The 16,604-nt window shown below is 38.0% G+C and overlaps 1 protein-coding gene across 1 annotated transcript in view; it reads left to right on the top strand.

The window, feature by feature from the left end:
• LOC306875127 (protein mono-ADP-ribosyltransferase PARP4-like) overlaps window positions 1–16,604 on the top strand; it is a 54,959-nt gene that overhangs the window by 28,608 nt on the left and 9,747 nt on the right. Inside the window, exons 32-34 of the mRNA XM_079425540.1 lie at window positions 1,711–2,028; window positions 5,454–5,684; window positions 6,665–6,985. Of these exons, the coding sequence (XP_079281666.1) occupies window positions 1,711–2,028; window positions 5,454–5,684; window positions 6,665–6,985 (870 nt within the window). The remainder of the gene's footprint in view (window positions 1–1,710; window positions 2,029–5,453; window positions 5,685–6,664; window positions 6,986–16,604) is intronic.

Genomic DNA, 16,604 nt, shown 5'->3' with positions numbered 1-16,604 from the left:
GTCTATATGCAACGCAGTAATCTAATCCATGCTTGTAAAAGTGACGTAGTTGCGCACTTTACTCGAAAACACAAACTCATGCCGTCCTTTTGCGCAGAAATGCCTCCATCGCGATATGATTGGATATAATCGGTTATGATTGAATGTGATTGGTTCATGCAATAAATCCCGCCTCTTGTTTTCATGAGAGCTCTCAGCCTGAATGAAGGAAATATTGACTAAATATTAAGTAAACAACTCACCCACTTAGATATATCACTGCTATGTCACGTCAAAATAAAACTTGAAATGGCCTGAAAATGTGATGACCGTGTCAGTAAGCATTCAACTTGATGAAATGAAAGATGTATCTTCGTGTCTGTGACAGTGTTTACAGGGCTTTCATGACGATGACTCGAAAATAAGTTGACTATTAAAAAGAACAGCTGAACTGTTTAAAAATGGAGTGTCTATTATACTAAGTGCAAATCGGCTGCAATTGTCGGCAGAAGTTATTTGCACTAACTCCGCCCATCAATGTAATGTTATTATAAAAAGACGACTGTTCTTTAACAAGTCCAGTGGCGGAGATAGTAAAACCCGTGCCGAAGTCATTTTTGATCCGATCGTCCCGGGTTCGATTCCGCCCTTTATCAAACCTTTTTTTGGCTTATATTGTCCCATTTAATCATTTGAATTCAAATTATAATATACACTCAATGTTATTATTGCATACTGTTTTATAATGTTCTACAATTCTAAGGTGCAGATAATTGCCACTATTTGGAATTAGTATAAATAGCAGAAAATCCTGCTATTTTAACATAGTGTAAATATAATCTATAGTTATTTGCACTTAGTGTGAATAGCATATCGCTAAGAAAATACTGACCAAGAAAATACCATACTATTAATCTAACGAAGATTAATAAATGCTGTAGAAGTGTTGATGGAAAAAATTGATCGCAACGGCCATTAATCGGCTGTCGGTGAACATGTCAAACCAGCGATCTAGACAACCGATTTTAGCCTAGGATTATAGGAATCTTTTAGGATGTTCAAAATTTGTCTCAGACGACCAAATCGTGGCCAAAATCGCACAGTGTGTGCCGGGCTTAAGTCACAGACTCGAGTTTCCATCTCTGTATTACATGCATCCGTCTTAAAGGGACAGCATTCCTAATTAAATACCTATCTGTGTCATTAATGTTAACCAACAAAAGATGTTAAATAAATGTATACTTGTTAAGTAAACCTACTGTATCTGAACAATTCTTTTAATTTGTCTCTCTACCAAAAACTGAAAATTAATTTCAGTTTTTCCCAAATTCAATCCTTGATTCAAAAAGCTTATTTGATTAGTATAGAGAGAATTAAAGACTATTTTTGTTTGATACTACATATTAAAAGGCTACCAAAATAAATGTTGGTAACTGCAGTTTGACAAAAATGCAATGACTTTTCGTCGACTAAAACTAGACTAAATCTATGAAAGACTCAAATTACTAAAATGTGACTAAGACTATTAAGCATTTTTGTCTCAAGTTAAAGACTAAGACTAAATCAAAATACCTGTAAAAAATTAACACTGTTCTCATTGATGAGCTTCAATATCTGATCAATGTTCAGATGGTTTAAAAACATTTGTAAAACATATGTCTCATTTGTTATTACGCTGGAACTGTATGTTTGCCACCAAGCTTTACGCCTCAACTCCTCCTGTCTGTGCAGATCTTCCTCATCCTCCTCGTCTGGCATCTCAGCAATTCATGTCCGTGACTCCCAGGCCTGCTCCTCCTCCAACTCTTTTTGGCAGTGTGGGTGCATCTGGTTTTGGGAGGAGCGGGGCTGCTGCCCCCATTGTCTTTGATCAACCTGCGGTGTCTGCACCACCCTCTGTCCCTGTATCTGGTGGCTTTGGTGGTTTCCTCCGAAGTACGAATGAGCCTTTGGGTTTTGGTTCCTTAGCCACTGGACTCTTAGGAGCATCTCTGCAACCCCAACAACAACTACAACAACAGAGAATAGCCACTCTGACTTCTGAAGCTGGTAAGTTGACTTAAGCTCTATTCAGACGGGATTAGTTTTAGAAGGGTAGATGGAGTAATGTAATTTTTACCTCAGGTCGTCTGTAATATTAATGGCCAATTCACACGGGATAAGAATTCTCTGTAAAACTACCAGAAGTGGGAGGGGTAACTTGAATTGTGCTCCACCGTCACCTGCTTGTCGTCATGTGCGTCATGTACTTTGCTTCCTGATATCCTCGTTCGTTAATTTTATTAACGCACAATTAACGCAGGACAATTAACGCTGTTTGACCCGTAGTCTGGCCCGTAGTTGGAGAAATGGAGATGCACAGTGTTGCCAACTTAGCAACTTTGCAGACCCCTTTAGCGACTTTTTTGTGCATTTTTGTGTAGATTAATATCTTGGAAGGGAGAGCTGGTTATGTAGTCTTAATGGGTTGCATTTCAGTCACTATTTCACATTCATTCCGTTGTCTGACAACAGAAAAAGTCAAATATATATCAGTGAAAACAGTTTGAACAGGGGCAATCTTGGCCTAATGGATAGAGTTGGACTTGTAACCTGAAGGTCTGGCACGACTTTCAGGTTACAAGTCCAACTCTCTATCCGTTAGGCCACAACTGCCCCCTTGTATTTTGATGCACTGTATTTAGCTGCATCAAAATACAGTGTGGCACAGAGAGGCAAACAAATCTCTTGTGTGTTCAGAAGAAGTGAGCTGCCCTGTCCTGCAAAAATGTAAACAGGTTTGTGTCAGTAAATTGCACAGTGCAAAGAAAGAGAAGTAACGGGAACCAGTTTTTTATTTTTTCATGTGTCTAATAGACATGAACAAGTTCTTTGAAAAACATCTATGACCTTTGAAACATGTCTAGTCTTCATGATCTATGCTGACTATGGTTTCAATAATAATAAACATACATTTGCATAAAGCATCCATATATGTACATGCCCATGTTGATTAGAGTATTAAAAACCTAAAAAAGTATTAATTTAAGGTACATTTAGAACAAATAAAAATATGCTCATGACAATCATGCGATTAATCACAATGAAATATTTTAATCGATTGGCAGCCCTAATATATATAATATACAGGGTTTGAAATAAACACCCGCCAAATGCAGGTAAAAATCAGCTGTGGCAGGTAATGCTAGCCAATTTGCCGGGTTACTTTTCATAATTTATGTTCACTCATTAATTTCTTGGGGAAGTTCATCAGTGTTGCCAGATTGGAAATGTCCAAGTATCGTACCAGAAAATCAAAATGATCGTATTTGGAAGAAAACTATCATAGTCAAACGTACAAAATACAGCTATTTATCTACCAACAACTTTTTATTTGTTTAATTATCGTACATTACGGGATTTTCTTTTTCATTATTGATCATATATTGTATAGAGTTCAAAAGTGTCATGCAAATACGATAATTATCGAATGTCTGGCAACACTGAAGTTCATGCAAGCCAAATCTGCGCAGGTTTAGTGCAAATACTGAACTTGTGAGACATCATGACATTATCGAGTATATTGCAAAAACCAAACAAAACACACCTACTGAGGCACGCATACGCGACGTGAAGTCTGGTTCCACCAACCTAATGCACGGCCACATTTAGTGTGTGTTCTTTCACTGCATGATTCAGTCTATTAACATGCATTAAGAATGATCACAGACTTCAAGATAAGGGGGCAGAAAATGTATACATTTATATCAATTCATATAGTTAATCAATGTCACACGAAGAGTGCTGTTTTCTTTTTCTTAAAAAATCAGCATGGCTGCAAATGTGATACTGTTTATTTAACTCTTGTTAATATCAAGATACTTATGTTAAGACACCATGTTGACTGTTTTTGTGCTATTTCGATAAAAATATTTCCAAACAGTCGCAGCACTGTTTTGTGTCTCTAAACAACATGACGGTGTTTCGTTCCTGAATGAATCAACCGTTTAAATGATTCAGTTCAATTGCAATTACTCTCATCCGTCTTTCAGATGAGACGTTAAACCGAGGTCCTGACTCTCTGTGGTCATTAAAAATCCCAGGATGTCTTTCGAAAAGAGTAGAGGTGTGACCTCGGCATCCTGGCCAAATTTGCCCATTGGCCTCTGACCATCATGGCCTCCTAATCATCCCCTTACACTGATTGGCTTCATCACTCTGTCTCCTCTCCACCAGTAAGCTGGTGTATGGTGGGCGTTCTGGCGCACTATGGCTGCCGTCGCATCATCCAGGTGGATGCTGCACACTGTTGGTGGACGAAGAGACACCACCCCTCACAATGTAGAGCGCTTTGAGTGCTTAGAGAAGCAGAAAAGCGCTATATAAATGTAATGAATTATTATTATTATTATTACTCACTTATTAACAGTGACTGGTGGTTTTAATTTCACATTTAAAGGATTTTTTCATTTTTAAAATAATTTCAAATATCAGTATTCAACATTTCATGTTTAAAATATCATGATTTATGCATTAGGTTAAGGCTCATGTCCCTCTAAGCTGCATGAACATATTCAACCTCTTCAAAGATGAATGTAATTGATACTGAATTCATTTGTTTAGTAACAGCCTAAATGTATTATTATTATAATTGAATTGACTGATTAAATGTAAGAATTTGACTCAAAAGATGATGCACACTTTTAGAAAAAAAAAAGACTTTATAAAGGTAAAAATGCCCATATAAGGTAAGAATCAATTTAAACTTAGTGGAAAAGGTTAATTTCTATCACAGCTGTGAACTGACCACCAAACAAAATATGAAGGATATCAGAAACTTTAGGAGTCAGCTGTCCACAAGCTAAGATATCAGCACAATAACACACTCAGCAAAATATTGTCTAATTATGTTTATTGATAAAATCTCAGAAAATATTGAGATTTTTTTTTGTTAATATTGCACACCTCTAGTACTGACACAAAATGATTTGCAGTAGTAGCTTTGTCACGGCCAGTGTAGACAGCCTCAAGATATTGGTTTATTTCAGTTTTGTTGTTTTTTTTTTTTTGTCTAGTAGAAGTTATGAATGGCCGGTAACTTATAAATTTAGTAGCCAGATTGGCTGAAAAAGTTCATTTCAATCCCTGTATATATGTGTGTGTGTGTGTGTTATATATATATATATATATATATATATATATATATATATATATATATATACACACACACACACATTCAAACAGGTCGGGTTAAATAGGTAAAAATAGGTACTTCAATGGTAATAGGCACTTACCTATTCCATATCAGACGGGACTGAAATCACTGAGAAGCTCTGGTAATAATTACTTTTACCCCACCTCTCCATGTAAAACTAATCCCATCCGGATAGGGCTTTACATTGAGTAGGTTTCATCTGTGATCAGTGTTGAGATGCAGTAAAAGCAGCTTTCTGTTGTCTGATTTTTCTCCTCTTTCTATCCTTTCTCTGATGAAGCTACACACAGTGCTGCTTCCTCCCCGGCTCCCCCTCTTCCTGCTCCTTCTGTTCTCTTTGGTCGACCTACACTTCCTGAGTTTGCTGTTGGCATGTCAAAAGCCATTGCATTTGGTGGCACTACTGGTGTCCTGCAAAAGGCAGCTGAGCCTGAACAGTTCTCTGCTTTCTCAGATTTTAGCTTTGGAGCATCTAAGCAACAACAAAAACACCCTGTGTTTTCAGCACCTGGTAAGTTGACTCACGTTAGGGCTTTTCACACTTGAAATTGTTAACCCTGGGTAAACCTAAACCCCGGATAAACGAAATCGTAATTATCGTAATCACGTTTCACACTGCTCATAATATACCTGGGTTTAACTGTTAATCCTGGGTATTCATTAACAGACGTTTCACACACTGTACATTCCTAAACCCTGGGTTAACCTTCTTATTTGCATATCTGCGGTGTCACTGTTGCTGATTGGACGAACAGCAGGCAACCTGTTTACACGGCATTTCTGCATCTTGCTAGTTATTAAAAAATTATGTCGCCGCGTAGATGTTTAACCCTTGTAAGCCTACTGAGACGCAAAAAGGCAAGAAAACAAAGATAAATGTCCAAGAGAAAGAAAACTTGTCCAATTTGTCTTGAATATTTTTTTCTGACCGTAGTTGTAAAAATAATTCAGTCTCCTCGTCACTCCAGTTCACACGCTTTCCGTCATTTGACATTTCTTACTTTTGAAGTTCTTACTTTACGTTACTTTTCATTTTTTTTCACTACTGACCTGCTGCTGTTTACAACACGCGCGTTTCGTGACGTACGCCTCGCCGCTCAATTTCTGATTGGCTGTCTGTTGCCAAGCATCCAGCAGCAAAAAGCAAACACCGCTCCGTTTCACACTGAACAAACTTAGCACCGCAATACGGGTTTAACACCACAAATGCCTCCGGAGCAGGGTTTCATAACCCCGGGTAAAATGCGCTGCTAACACCGCTTTCAAATTACAGGTGTGAAACGCGTCTTTACCCGGGGTTAAATGCGGTGTTTAGAACGTAGATAACCCGGGGTTAAGCGTAGTGTGAAAAGCCCTATTGATGAGCTTCTATATCTGATCAATGTTCAGATGGTTTAAAAACATTTGTAAAACATATGTCTCATTTGTTATTACGCTGGAACCGTATGTTTGCCACCAAGCTTTACGCCCCAACTCCTCCTGTCTGTGCAGATCTTCCTCATCCTCCTCATCTGGCATCTCAGCAATTCATGTCCGTGACTCCCAGGCCTGCTCCTCCTCCAACTCTTTTTGGCAGTGTGGGTGCATCTGGTTTTGGGAGGAGCGGGGCTGCTACGCCCATTGTCTTTGATCAACCTGCGGTGTCTGCACCACCCTCTGTCCCTGTATCTGGTGGCTTTGGTGGTTTCCTCCGAAGTACGAATGAGCCTTTGGGTTTTGGTTCCTCAGTCACTGGACTCTTAGGAGCATCTCTGCAACCGCAACAACAACAACAACTACAACAGAATTTACCCGCTGTGACTTCTGAAGCTGGTAAGTTGACTTAAGCTCTATTCAGACGGGATTAGTTTTAGAAGGGTAGATGGAGTAATGTAATTTTTACCTCAGGTCGTCTGTAATATTAATGGCCAATTCACACGGGATAAGAAATCTCTGTAAAACTACCAGAAGTGGGAGGGGTAACTTGAATGTCGACTGCATGTCGTCATGTGTACTTTGCTTCCTGATATCCTCGTTCGACTAGACCTAACTGTTTATATCCAATCAATATGTAATAATTTAATTAGTAAATCGTTCTTGTGATATATATAGATATATATATATATACATATATATATATACAGGGTTTGAAATGGCACTTTTCCACTGCATGGTACGGCACGGTACAGTTCAGTATGGCTCACTTTTGGGGGGTTTTCCCCTGGGTACAGCGCCAAAATGAACACCCGCCAAATCTGCGCAGGTTTAGCCCAAATACACATTAGTGCATCATGACATTCCCGAGTATATTGCAGAAACCAAACAAAACACACCTACAGAGTGCACGCATACACTACGTGATGTAATCTGTTTAGACTAGAGCCCGTGAGTATTAGAGTGTGTTCTTTCACTGCATGATTCAGTCTATTAATATGCATTAACAATGATCACAGAATTCAAGATAAGGGGGCAGAAAATTTATATATTTATATCAATTCATATAGTTAATCATCACTCAAAGAGTGCCGTTTTTTTCTTAAAAAATCTGCACGGTTACAAATGGGATATTGATTTTATATTACAGTTCAATAAACAATAAGTTAATATGAAGAGACTTACATTTTAGACACCATATTGGCTGTTTTTGCTCTATTTCCCCAACCAAAAAAATTCCAAGCACAGCCACAGTGCTGTTTTGTGTCTTTGAACAACATGATAGTGTTTCATTCCCGAATTAATCAGCCGCTTAAATGACTCGGTTCAGTTGCAGTGACTCACTTATTAACAGGGACTTGCCGCCACCTACTGGCAGTTTTAATTTCACATTTAAAGTATCTTTTTAAATATCAGTATTCAACATTTCCTGTTTAAAATATCAAAATGTTATTTATGCATTTGTAACTGCAGGTTAAAGCTCATGTCCCTCTTAGCTGCATTAACGTGTGTAAATACATCTAAATGCCACTTCAGATGCAACTTCTGCAAAGATTAATTTTATTGATATGGAATTCATTTTAGTAACAGCCTAATTGTATTATTATTATTATAATTGACTGATTAAATTTAAGAATTTGACTCCAAAGGTGATGCACACTTTTAGAAATATGGCTTTATAAAGGGAAAAATGCCCATAAAAGGTAAAAATCAATTTAAACTTATTGGAAAAGGTTAATTTCTATCACTGCTGTGAACTGACCACCACACAGAATATGAAGAACATCAGAAACATTAGGAGTCAGCTGTCCATGGTAGTCCTTAAAGGGCACCTATTATGCCCCTTTTTACAAGATGTAATATTGGTCTTGGGTGTCCCCAGAATGTGTCTGTGAAGTTTCAGGCAAAAATACCCCACAGATCATTTATTATAACAGCTGGAAAATGTCATTTTTGGGGTGTGTCTAAAAACGTGAGCTGATTTGGAGTGTATGCAAATGAGCTGCATAGTCCCGTATACTTCTCTCTGCAGTCAGTGTTGCCAGATTGGGCGGGTTCCCACCTGTGTTCCCACCCTATTGGGCGGTTTTCAATTTTATTGTGCGGGTAAATAGTGGCTTGGGCGGGTGGACAAAATTTGGGCTGGTTTTTGGTCAGTTTGGCGGTTTTCAAAACATATAAATTGTATAGGCTAATTGGTTACCAAACAAGCCCAAGTGTGCATATATAGCCTACTGCATGCATCCATTCAGTCATCACAACGTTACTAAACACTCACGCACACTGCAAAGACGACTGGTGCTGATGTTGACGGCACTTTTAGCCAATCACTAGGGATCAAGCAGACAGATGTGATGATTCATGAGCAACGGGTTTTTAGCGTGATAACCGATCTGATTCTGAATGTATAGCTGTAAGTGACCATAATGCCTATATATAAGTTCAATGGTAAAGAGTGGAGAGTGTTTTAACTCTCAAAACGTGAATTACACCTGTTGAGGGAGATGACATGAAGGCTATATCACTGCAACTCCGAAATCAGCACAGTTCAATTATTTAATCAAAATCTATTTATATCTATACGATCCTGTCTTTTATCTTTTAAACGGTCCAGATTGGCATATCATTTAAAGCTGCTGGACTTGTTAGTTTTGACTGTGCAAATTTCTGTATTATGTTCAATATGAACTTCACGAAAGACTAATTATAGAACGACGCAAAAGTAAGAGCATTATTCAGGGTTCCCACGCTTCTTGAAAGTACTTGAAAGTACCTGAATATCAGACACATGGATTCAAGGCCTGGAAAGTACTTGAAAACAAATATAGGTCCTTGAAAGTGCTTGAAATAAATTTGTTTAGTAGAATGGTGCCATTTCAAAAATTTTCCTATATGTGCTGTCAAAAACAAAACGAAACAGCGCTAATTCTTGGGGTGGAGATGGGGTAGCGCAAGAAAAATCTTATCATGCGAGCTGATGTGCGCATTGCGCAGCCCTGCATGAACCCTATGAAGAAGCAGTGCATTTGCGACTGAAACTACTGCGTGTGACTATGAAAAAATATTTAGGAGCACCAGTGCGACTGACCCGATCAGCATATTTGTGTTTGCGCTGTGGGGAGCTTCAAAGGTTTCTAACGTTCTTACAACGTGTTTTTGCAGCGGTGAGTAATGTATCACAGATATATCTGTTGATTCCTTGAACACAATGTTAATCAGAATCCACTCACTGCTCAAAACGCCGGAATCCTCCCACTATAACAAAGTGTACAGGGTGTAAATAAGAGATTCATTGTGCAGTGTAGAGAGCTGCGTTGATTATAATGGAACTTTGTGAGATCGCGATGAACAAAGGAGAGTGACAGCTTTTAATGATTAAGGGAGTTTGCAAATGTGATATTGATTTAATGCAACAAGTTAGTATTAAGTGACTTGCATTGTCTGAACACCATTGCCTGATTGTGCTCTATTTCGTCAAAGTCACAGTCGAGCCGCTGCACATCTCCATTCAAACACAGTGTTGCTTCGTTTCTGTATGAATTGGCATTTTTTTGTTAACAACTGTCCACTGAGTTTCATTTTGTGGAACAGAAGCACAAAACAAAAATCAGCCGTACAAATCCAAAACCCACTGCCCGGCAGACCCCCCAAAAATAAATAAACAAAACAATATAAATAACAACAATAAACATATTAATCAACATTAATAGATAAACAAATAACAACCAAACAATTTCCACAAAGATTTTAGAAAAGAAGACAACATCAGAAGCTGAATGCCACAAACCCACAGCCTTCACGCCAGATCCATGCATACGAGAAATGAATTGGCATTTTTAAACGAATCGGATTCAAGTATCCATTCATAAAGACAGTCACTTGCTTTGTTCCTGAATGATTCAGCCGTTCGCACTAATCAATTGAATGAATGATTCAGTGATAAAATCAGTGACTTGCTGCCACCTACTGGCAGTTTTCCTTTCATTTTAAAGTATCCTCTCTGTTATTTAAATAATTTAATATTTCTATTCAGAATGTTATATTTAATACATTAACCTCAACATGAAGTTATGAATTTAATTGCACTCATGCGTCCTCTGAGCCTCATTAAACGTCTGAAAATACACCTACAATCCACTTTTGTGTTCTTCTGTGCCACCTCTGTAGTACAAATAATTTTTTTAATACTGATTTAATTTGATTGGTAGCTTATTCTTATTTTACTTGTTTTTATGTTGTTGTTTTAATTAGAAATAAAAAAAAGCTTATAAATATAATTTTTTTGAATTTGACAAAAGATGATTTACCAATACAAAGGTAAAAACAAAATTCCCTGTAAATCACTTTAACAAGTCAAATATCATCTCGTAATGGGTATTTGATCAGAATTTTTTATTAGAAGGTGCTCCTAAATTTTTGACTGTGCTCCTAAATTGTTTTTAAATTAGGAATACTCCTAAAAACCACAAGTACTCCTAAAAAGAAAAGTAAGCGTAAAGCCCCGTTTAACCACTTTTTATTAATTAAAAAAATTAAATATTTTACAAGAATTACGGCAAAAGCCAGTTTGATGCAAGAATATATCTTTTTATCAATATTTGAGAAATTCTCAATTCCTTTGAACACAACTGCTCAAAATGGTATAAATTTATGAAACCTTCAAAAACTGTAAGAGGTCTTTAATGACGCTACATACGCTTGGGTGTGAATTTGACAGGTGCTTGATATAAAATAAATGGTGCTTTAAAAAGTCCTTGAAAGTCCTTGAATCTGGTGTTCATGAAAGAGTGGGAACCCTGATTATTATTGTGGTTAAATTTTATTATTGTGGGATTATCATACAGAATGACACAGTTTTGACTGTCATGGTGTGTGCATGAACGACTGTGAATACCTATAATTACGTTGCTTATTCTGATCACTTATATTGGGCACTTTTTTGCATTTAAATTCTGACTGTTGACATTGAAAATGATGCATGTGTTTTTCGAGGGTATGGGTTAATTTCTTGATTGTCGTTTTGACCGTGTCTGCTTGCATATTTTAATTGGTAGTTCTCTAACGTATTTGATCCATGGGAAATTTATCTAGCATTATATTTTATATTATTTTGTCATCGTTATTTCGTTAGGAGGAGTTAAAAATGGCTCTTATCAACCTTGATTTATATTATATCACATTATTTTGACAGTTAAAATTTTGGGCGGTTTTTGGGTGGGTTTTTGTGTGCTTTTGGGCTGGAAATCGTCCTAAACCAAACACTGATCTCCATGATGGTAGCATCATTTTATTTGATCCATTTGATCCTCTGTGATTCTCAATAACAGCAGGTGTTCATTACTAATGTACAATCATCATTTAATTAGTCACTTAATTATCTCATTATCTTTAACTCTTTGAGGACTTGGGATTTGACTTGAGTCTTGCTTGTGTCTTGAAAGGAATGTCTTGGTTCCTCCTCTGGTGAAATCAGCTGCTGAGTTCATGTGTGGAACAAACATATGGCAGGACTTTTACTTTCTGACCCCTGGACTATCCACCTCTGTCTGTAATATATCTGCTTGTTTTACACTCTTTGGTCACCAGGTTGTATTGTGAGCAAATGAAGCCTCCAGAAATGAACCCTTTTGTGAACCACTTGGCTGAAAAGCTTAAAGCTTCATGAAGCTTAATTTCACCATCACTAATAAAAACAGCCTCAGCACTAGTAATAGGGCCAAGAGCGTTCCTGAAGAAACAGGCAGCGTCTGAGATTTAGACTGCCTTAGACAGGCATGTGCCACTTTAAGCAGATAAAACCTGGGCCTGCAAGGCCGGAACATCCAATTTATAGAACCTGGCGAATGTGGATGGTGACTGGGCAGAGAAAGTTGAACCTGGTCCAACTCCTGGTCCTCCTCAGAAGTAGGAAGTGCAGAGAGAATAATAATCTGGGCTCTAAACGGAGTGTAGAGCACTTTAGGGACATAACCATGCCTTGGTTTAGGGCGACCTTGGAGTCGTTAGGCCCAAACTTAAGACAGGTAGGGCTTATCGAGAGAGCCTGCAAGTCATCTACTCGCTTAACCGATGCTAACGCCAGCAGAGCTGTTTGGAGCGTCAGTGTTTTTAAACTCGCAGACTGTAATGGCTCAAAGGGGGAGCCTTTGAGGGCTCTCAGGACTGTGGGCAGATCCCGTATAGGGACTGTGGGGTGTCGAGATGGATGGAGCCTCCTGGATCCCCTCAAAAAACAGACAACTAGGTTGTTCAGCCCACTGATTGTCTGGCTATAGGAGTGTGATATGCTAACTTAGCTGCCACGTAGACCTTGAGCGTGGAAGGGGATCACCCTTGTCCAACAACTCTTGTAAATAGAACAATATCACCAATATGTCACATGTTATAGGTTCCTCACCACGGCTCACACACCAGGTGGAGAAAACCAACCATTTAAGGGCATAGAGGCGTCTTTTCTACTGGTTGTAGCCTGTGAGATCGTATTTAGGACCTTCTCAGGGAGATCTATTCTGCCCTACAAAGGCAAAAGACTTTAACTCGCTGGAGTGTGAAACTGAGAAAAATTAGTTTAAAATGTTTTACTTGTCCAGCCAAATTAATTATAGGTATGACACTGGAAATTTGGCAATTAGATGTTTTAGTAATGAAAATGATCTACATTAAAAAATTGTGAGCTCAGATTCGTACCACTATTTTTAAGTTAATGTACTCTGCCTTTGCATTGTCTGCAAAAAGTGAGAAGTCACACCAAGGCAAAAGACAATAACTTCCACATTATCAATATTTTGTTGCTGATAACCATTTATAAAATCGTTGTATAAAATTTAGTGATCATGGGCTCATATAGGCTATTGCATATAGTAATGTGCCTGAATTATTTTATTTTATTTATTTATTTTTATGATTACAAGCTGACTAAATGTTAAACGTGAGTGGATACCGTTTTGCAACCAATTTATTTGCTATGCTCAGTAAAGTAAAATAATGCTAATCATAGCCAGTGGTTTCAAAAGTATTCACATTCATTACTCAAGTAGAAGTATAGATACTAGGGTTTAAAAAGACTTCTGTAGGACTTGAAGTATCAACTCAAGTTTTTTACTCAAGTAAAAGTGTAAAAGTACTGGTTTCAAAACTACTTAAAGTATAAAAGTAAAAGTAATGGAAGGAAAAAAAAATGCCATTAAGGACAAAAGCTTAGGCCGCGGCACAGGGGCCTATTGTGCACTACCCCACCTCCTCAAAAAAACATTTTTCTAAAGGCCATAATGACTATAATGTTATATTAAAATGTTAATGTTGAAAAATGTGGGATGCACTAGGCTACCTGTTTCAGCCGGATATGTGCCCACTGAAAATGAACGCATTTTAGTACAATGCAAATACATTAAAAAACCATATATGTGTACTACTGAGCATTAACGTGTTTCATGGAGCGGAAGATATGATGACTAGTTGCCTGTTAAGTATTGTAATGGTGCAAAAAGTCAAACTTCAGAGGCATGTCATCAATAACCATTATTGGAATGTAATGTACATCCAAGCTTAGCTGCAGGAATCTGTGAGGACAACGGACGAAGAGAAAGCACCCGTTTGATAAATGAGCCAGTAGTGGAGAAATAATAACTTTTAAGAAATAATCTTTTTTGAGTGTGACGTGATTTGTGTCATGTGCAGGTGCGATGGATCGCGTACAAACCAATAGGGTGTCGGAATGGTATAGGTTTATATTCTCATCCAACCACAATTCACTCTATCCGGATGGCACGATTTATCTGGATAGGTTTTTATTTATTTTTTTGAGCGATGACCAAGGGTGATGCTAGGATTTTCATTTTAGGGGGGGTCAGCCCCCAATGATGGTATAATAATAAAAAATAAATAAATATTTACAAAAAAATATATTAATAGGGTAGGATGGTATACTAAACTTATTGCAGTATTCCACTGTATTGCATAGATGGGTATAACATCCGAGTACAAGCCAAATACAAGTCTACCTGATCACACACACACACACACTGTTTACTGTACAAACCAAAAATGTTACTGTTTGCATTACTAGTACAAATCTTTTTCTATGCTCAAGTACAAACAGAAAATTGTAAACATAAAACATCATATCACTTTAAACTTACACTGACTATCCATATTAGCAATATAAACAACACAGCTATAAGGCTGGACAATGGATTAAACTATGTGGGTGCTGTGATTAACTTTTAAAAGTAAAAAAATAAAAAAAACAGCAAAACTGAAGCAGTCTGTGAGAAGGACACACAATGTTTCAATCTCTGTCAATCACTCTGATATGTAATTAAAATGAGTGCACTGTCTGAGTGCTGTCTGTCACTGTCTTTAATCACTTCTATGCATAACTGTATGGTAGTTAATGCCACATGCACTGTAATATTAACTTCTATATTGAAAGCTAAATTTTCAAATGAAAATAGCAATAACGTGATCGTTTTATAAAGTATGCGTATAATGTGTTAAGGGCTTTCGCTGAAGGAAACAGCTGTGGTGTGATGAGTGCTGAATGCTGCGAAAACTTTACAGAAGATTGGAAACCGATTGCTCTCCCATGACTTTTTGTAAACTGTATTTAAGACAAAGAACTGCACAGATGTAGATATTATAACAATCTATGGATAAACACACACCTTGTCCTCTCCTCTGCGTCACCGCAGTCTGTGGATTGAAGAACGCGCAGAAAGATGGGGAGGAGCCGAAGTCTGCTGCCGTTTCAAATTTAAAGGGGAAGAATCGCAAGATTTTTAGGGGGAAATCCCTAAAAATGGCCTAGCAACGCCCATGACGATGACAAGCCGGAATGAAAACGAGCCAAAATGAAATAGGAGTAACGAGGCTATTTTTAAAATGTAAGGAGTAGAAAGTACAGATAATTGCGTGAAAATGTAAGGAGTAGAAGTAAAAAGTCGGCTGAAAAATAATTACTCCAGTAAAGTATAGATACCCAAAATTTCTACTTAAGTAAGGTAACGAAGTATTTGTACTTCCTTACTTGACACCTCTGATCATAGCATAATTGCTTATATTGACTTGAATGAAATAGCCTAACCTAAAAGAGCGACTTGTGGATTTATGTGAACACCAGCAAGCAGGCATGCTCAGAAATGTGGACGATGAGTCGAAAACTGTTCCCTGGAACGAAGTTCGCTGGCTGGGAGACAAAGACAGGGTTCGTACGGTCATGAAAAACCTGGAAAAGTCATGGAATTTTAAAGCAGCAATTTCCAGGCCTGGAAAAGTTTTGGAAAAATAAATAAACCCAGAAAGTTTTGGAAAAGTCATGGAAATCTATTTCACAAATCTCTGTATAATTCTATTATACAGATCTGTATAATCTGTATAATAGAATTATGTTTAATCAGGTTCGGTGCGGGATTGCGCATAGGCTATATCGCATTATTTTACTCATTCCTGCAGCATTCGACTTTAAAATGATGGATATTCACACATTTATTCAATAGCCTGTTGCATATAGGTTTGATGAGTAAGTGAATCCACACAGAGTATCAGATGAAATCGGTAATTTGAAAACGTGAGTGATTCAGTTGTACCGCGTCTTCTCTCTTTGACTTCTCTGTCTTTGACTGCGGCTTCTCATCTGCGCATCTCGTCACTAAAGAGCGGCTGCACGCTGCGATACAAGTCTTTCGCTCGCGTTTCGGGACAGTTGACAGAATTGTCACTTGCCTAATCGGGTCATTGTTGCATCGATACAAAAATTATTTATTTGCACGTCTTTTTAAGCCAGTCGGTACTCGCACGCTCCAGAGGCGGTTTCCCGTGCGCTCAGTCACGTCCAAAGGGCACGTGTATAAAGCTATTTTTTGTACAGTCTATGGTATAAAGCCGACTTGCGAGAACCAAATTGAGTTTGGTACCAAACAAGCTCAGTAGAAACCTGCACAGGCCTCTATGCCCTAGTCCAGCCCTTGTGCGGCATGATTACCCGAGTCCGACTGGAACTCGTGTCTGGCAGAAATGCAAG

This window comes from Barbus barbus, assembly GCF_936440315.1.
Source record: "Barbus barbus genome assembly, chromosome: 9".
Taxonomy (NCBI): Eukaryota; Metazoa; Chordata; class Actinopteri; order Cypriniformes; family Cyprinidae; genus Barbus; species Barbus barbus.
Note: the sequence above shows the minus strand (reverse complement) of the source record. Positions and strands in the feature narration are given on the sequence as shown.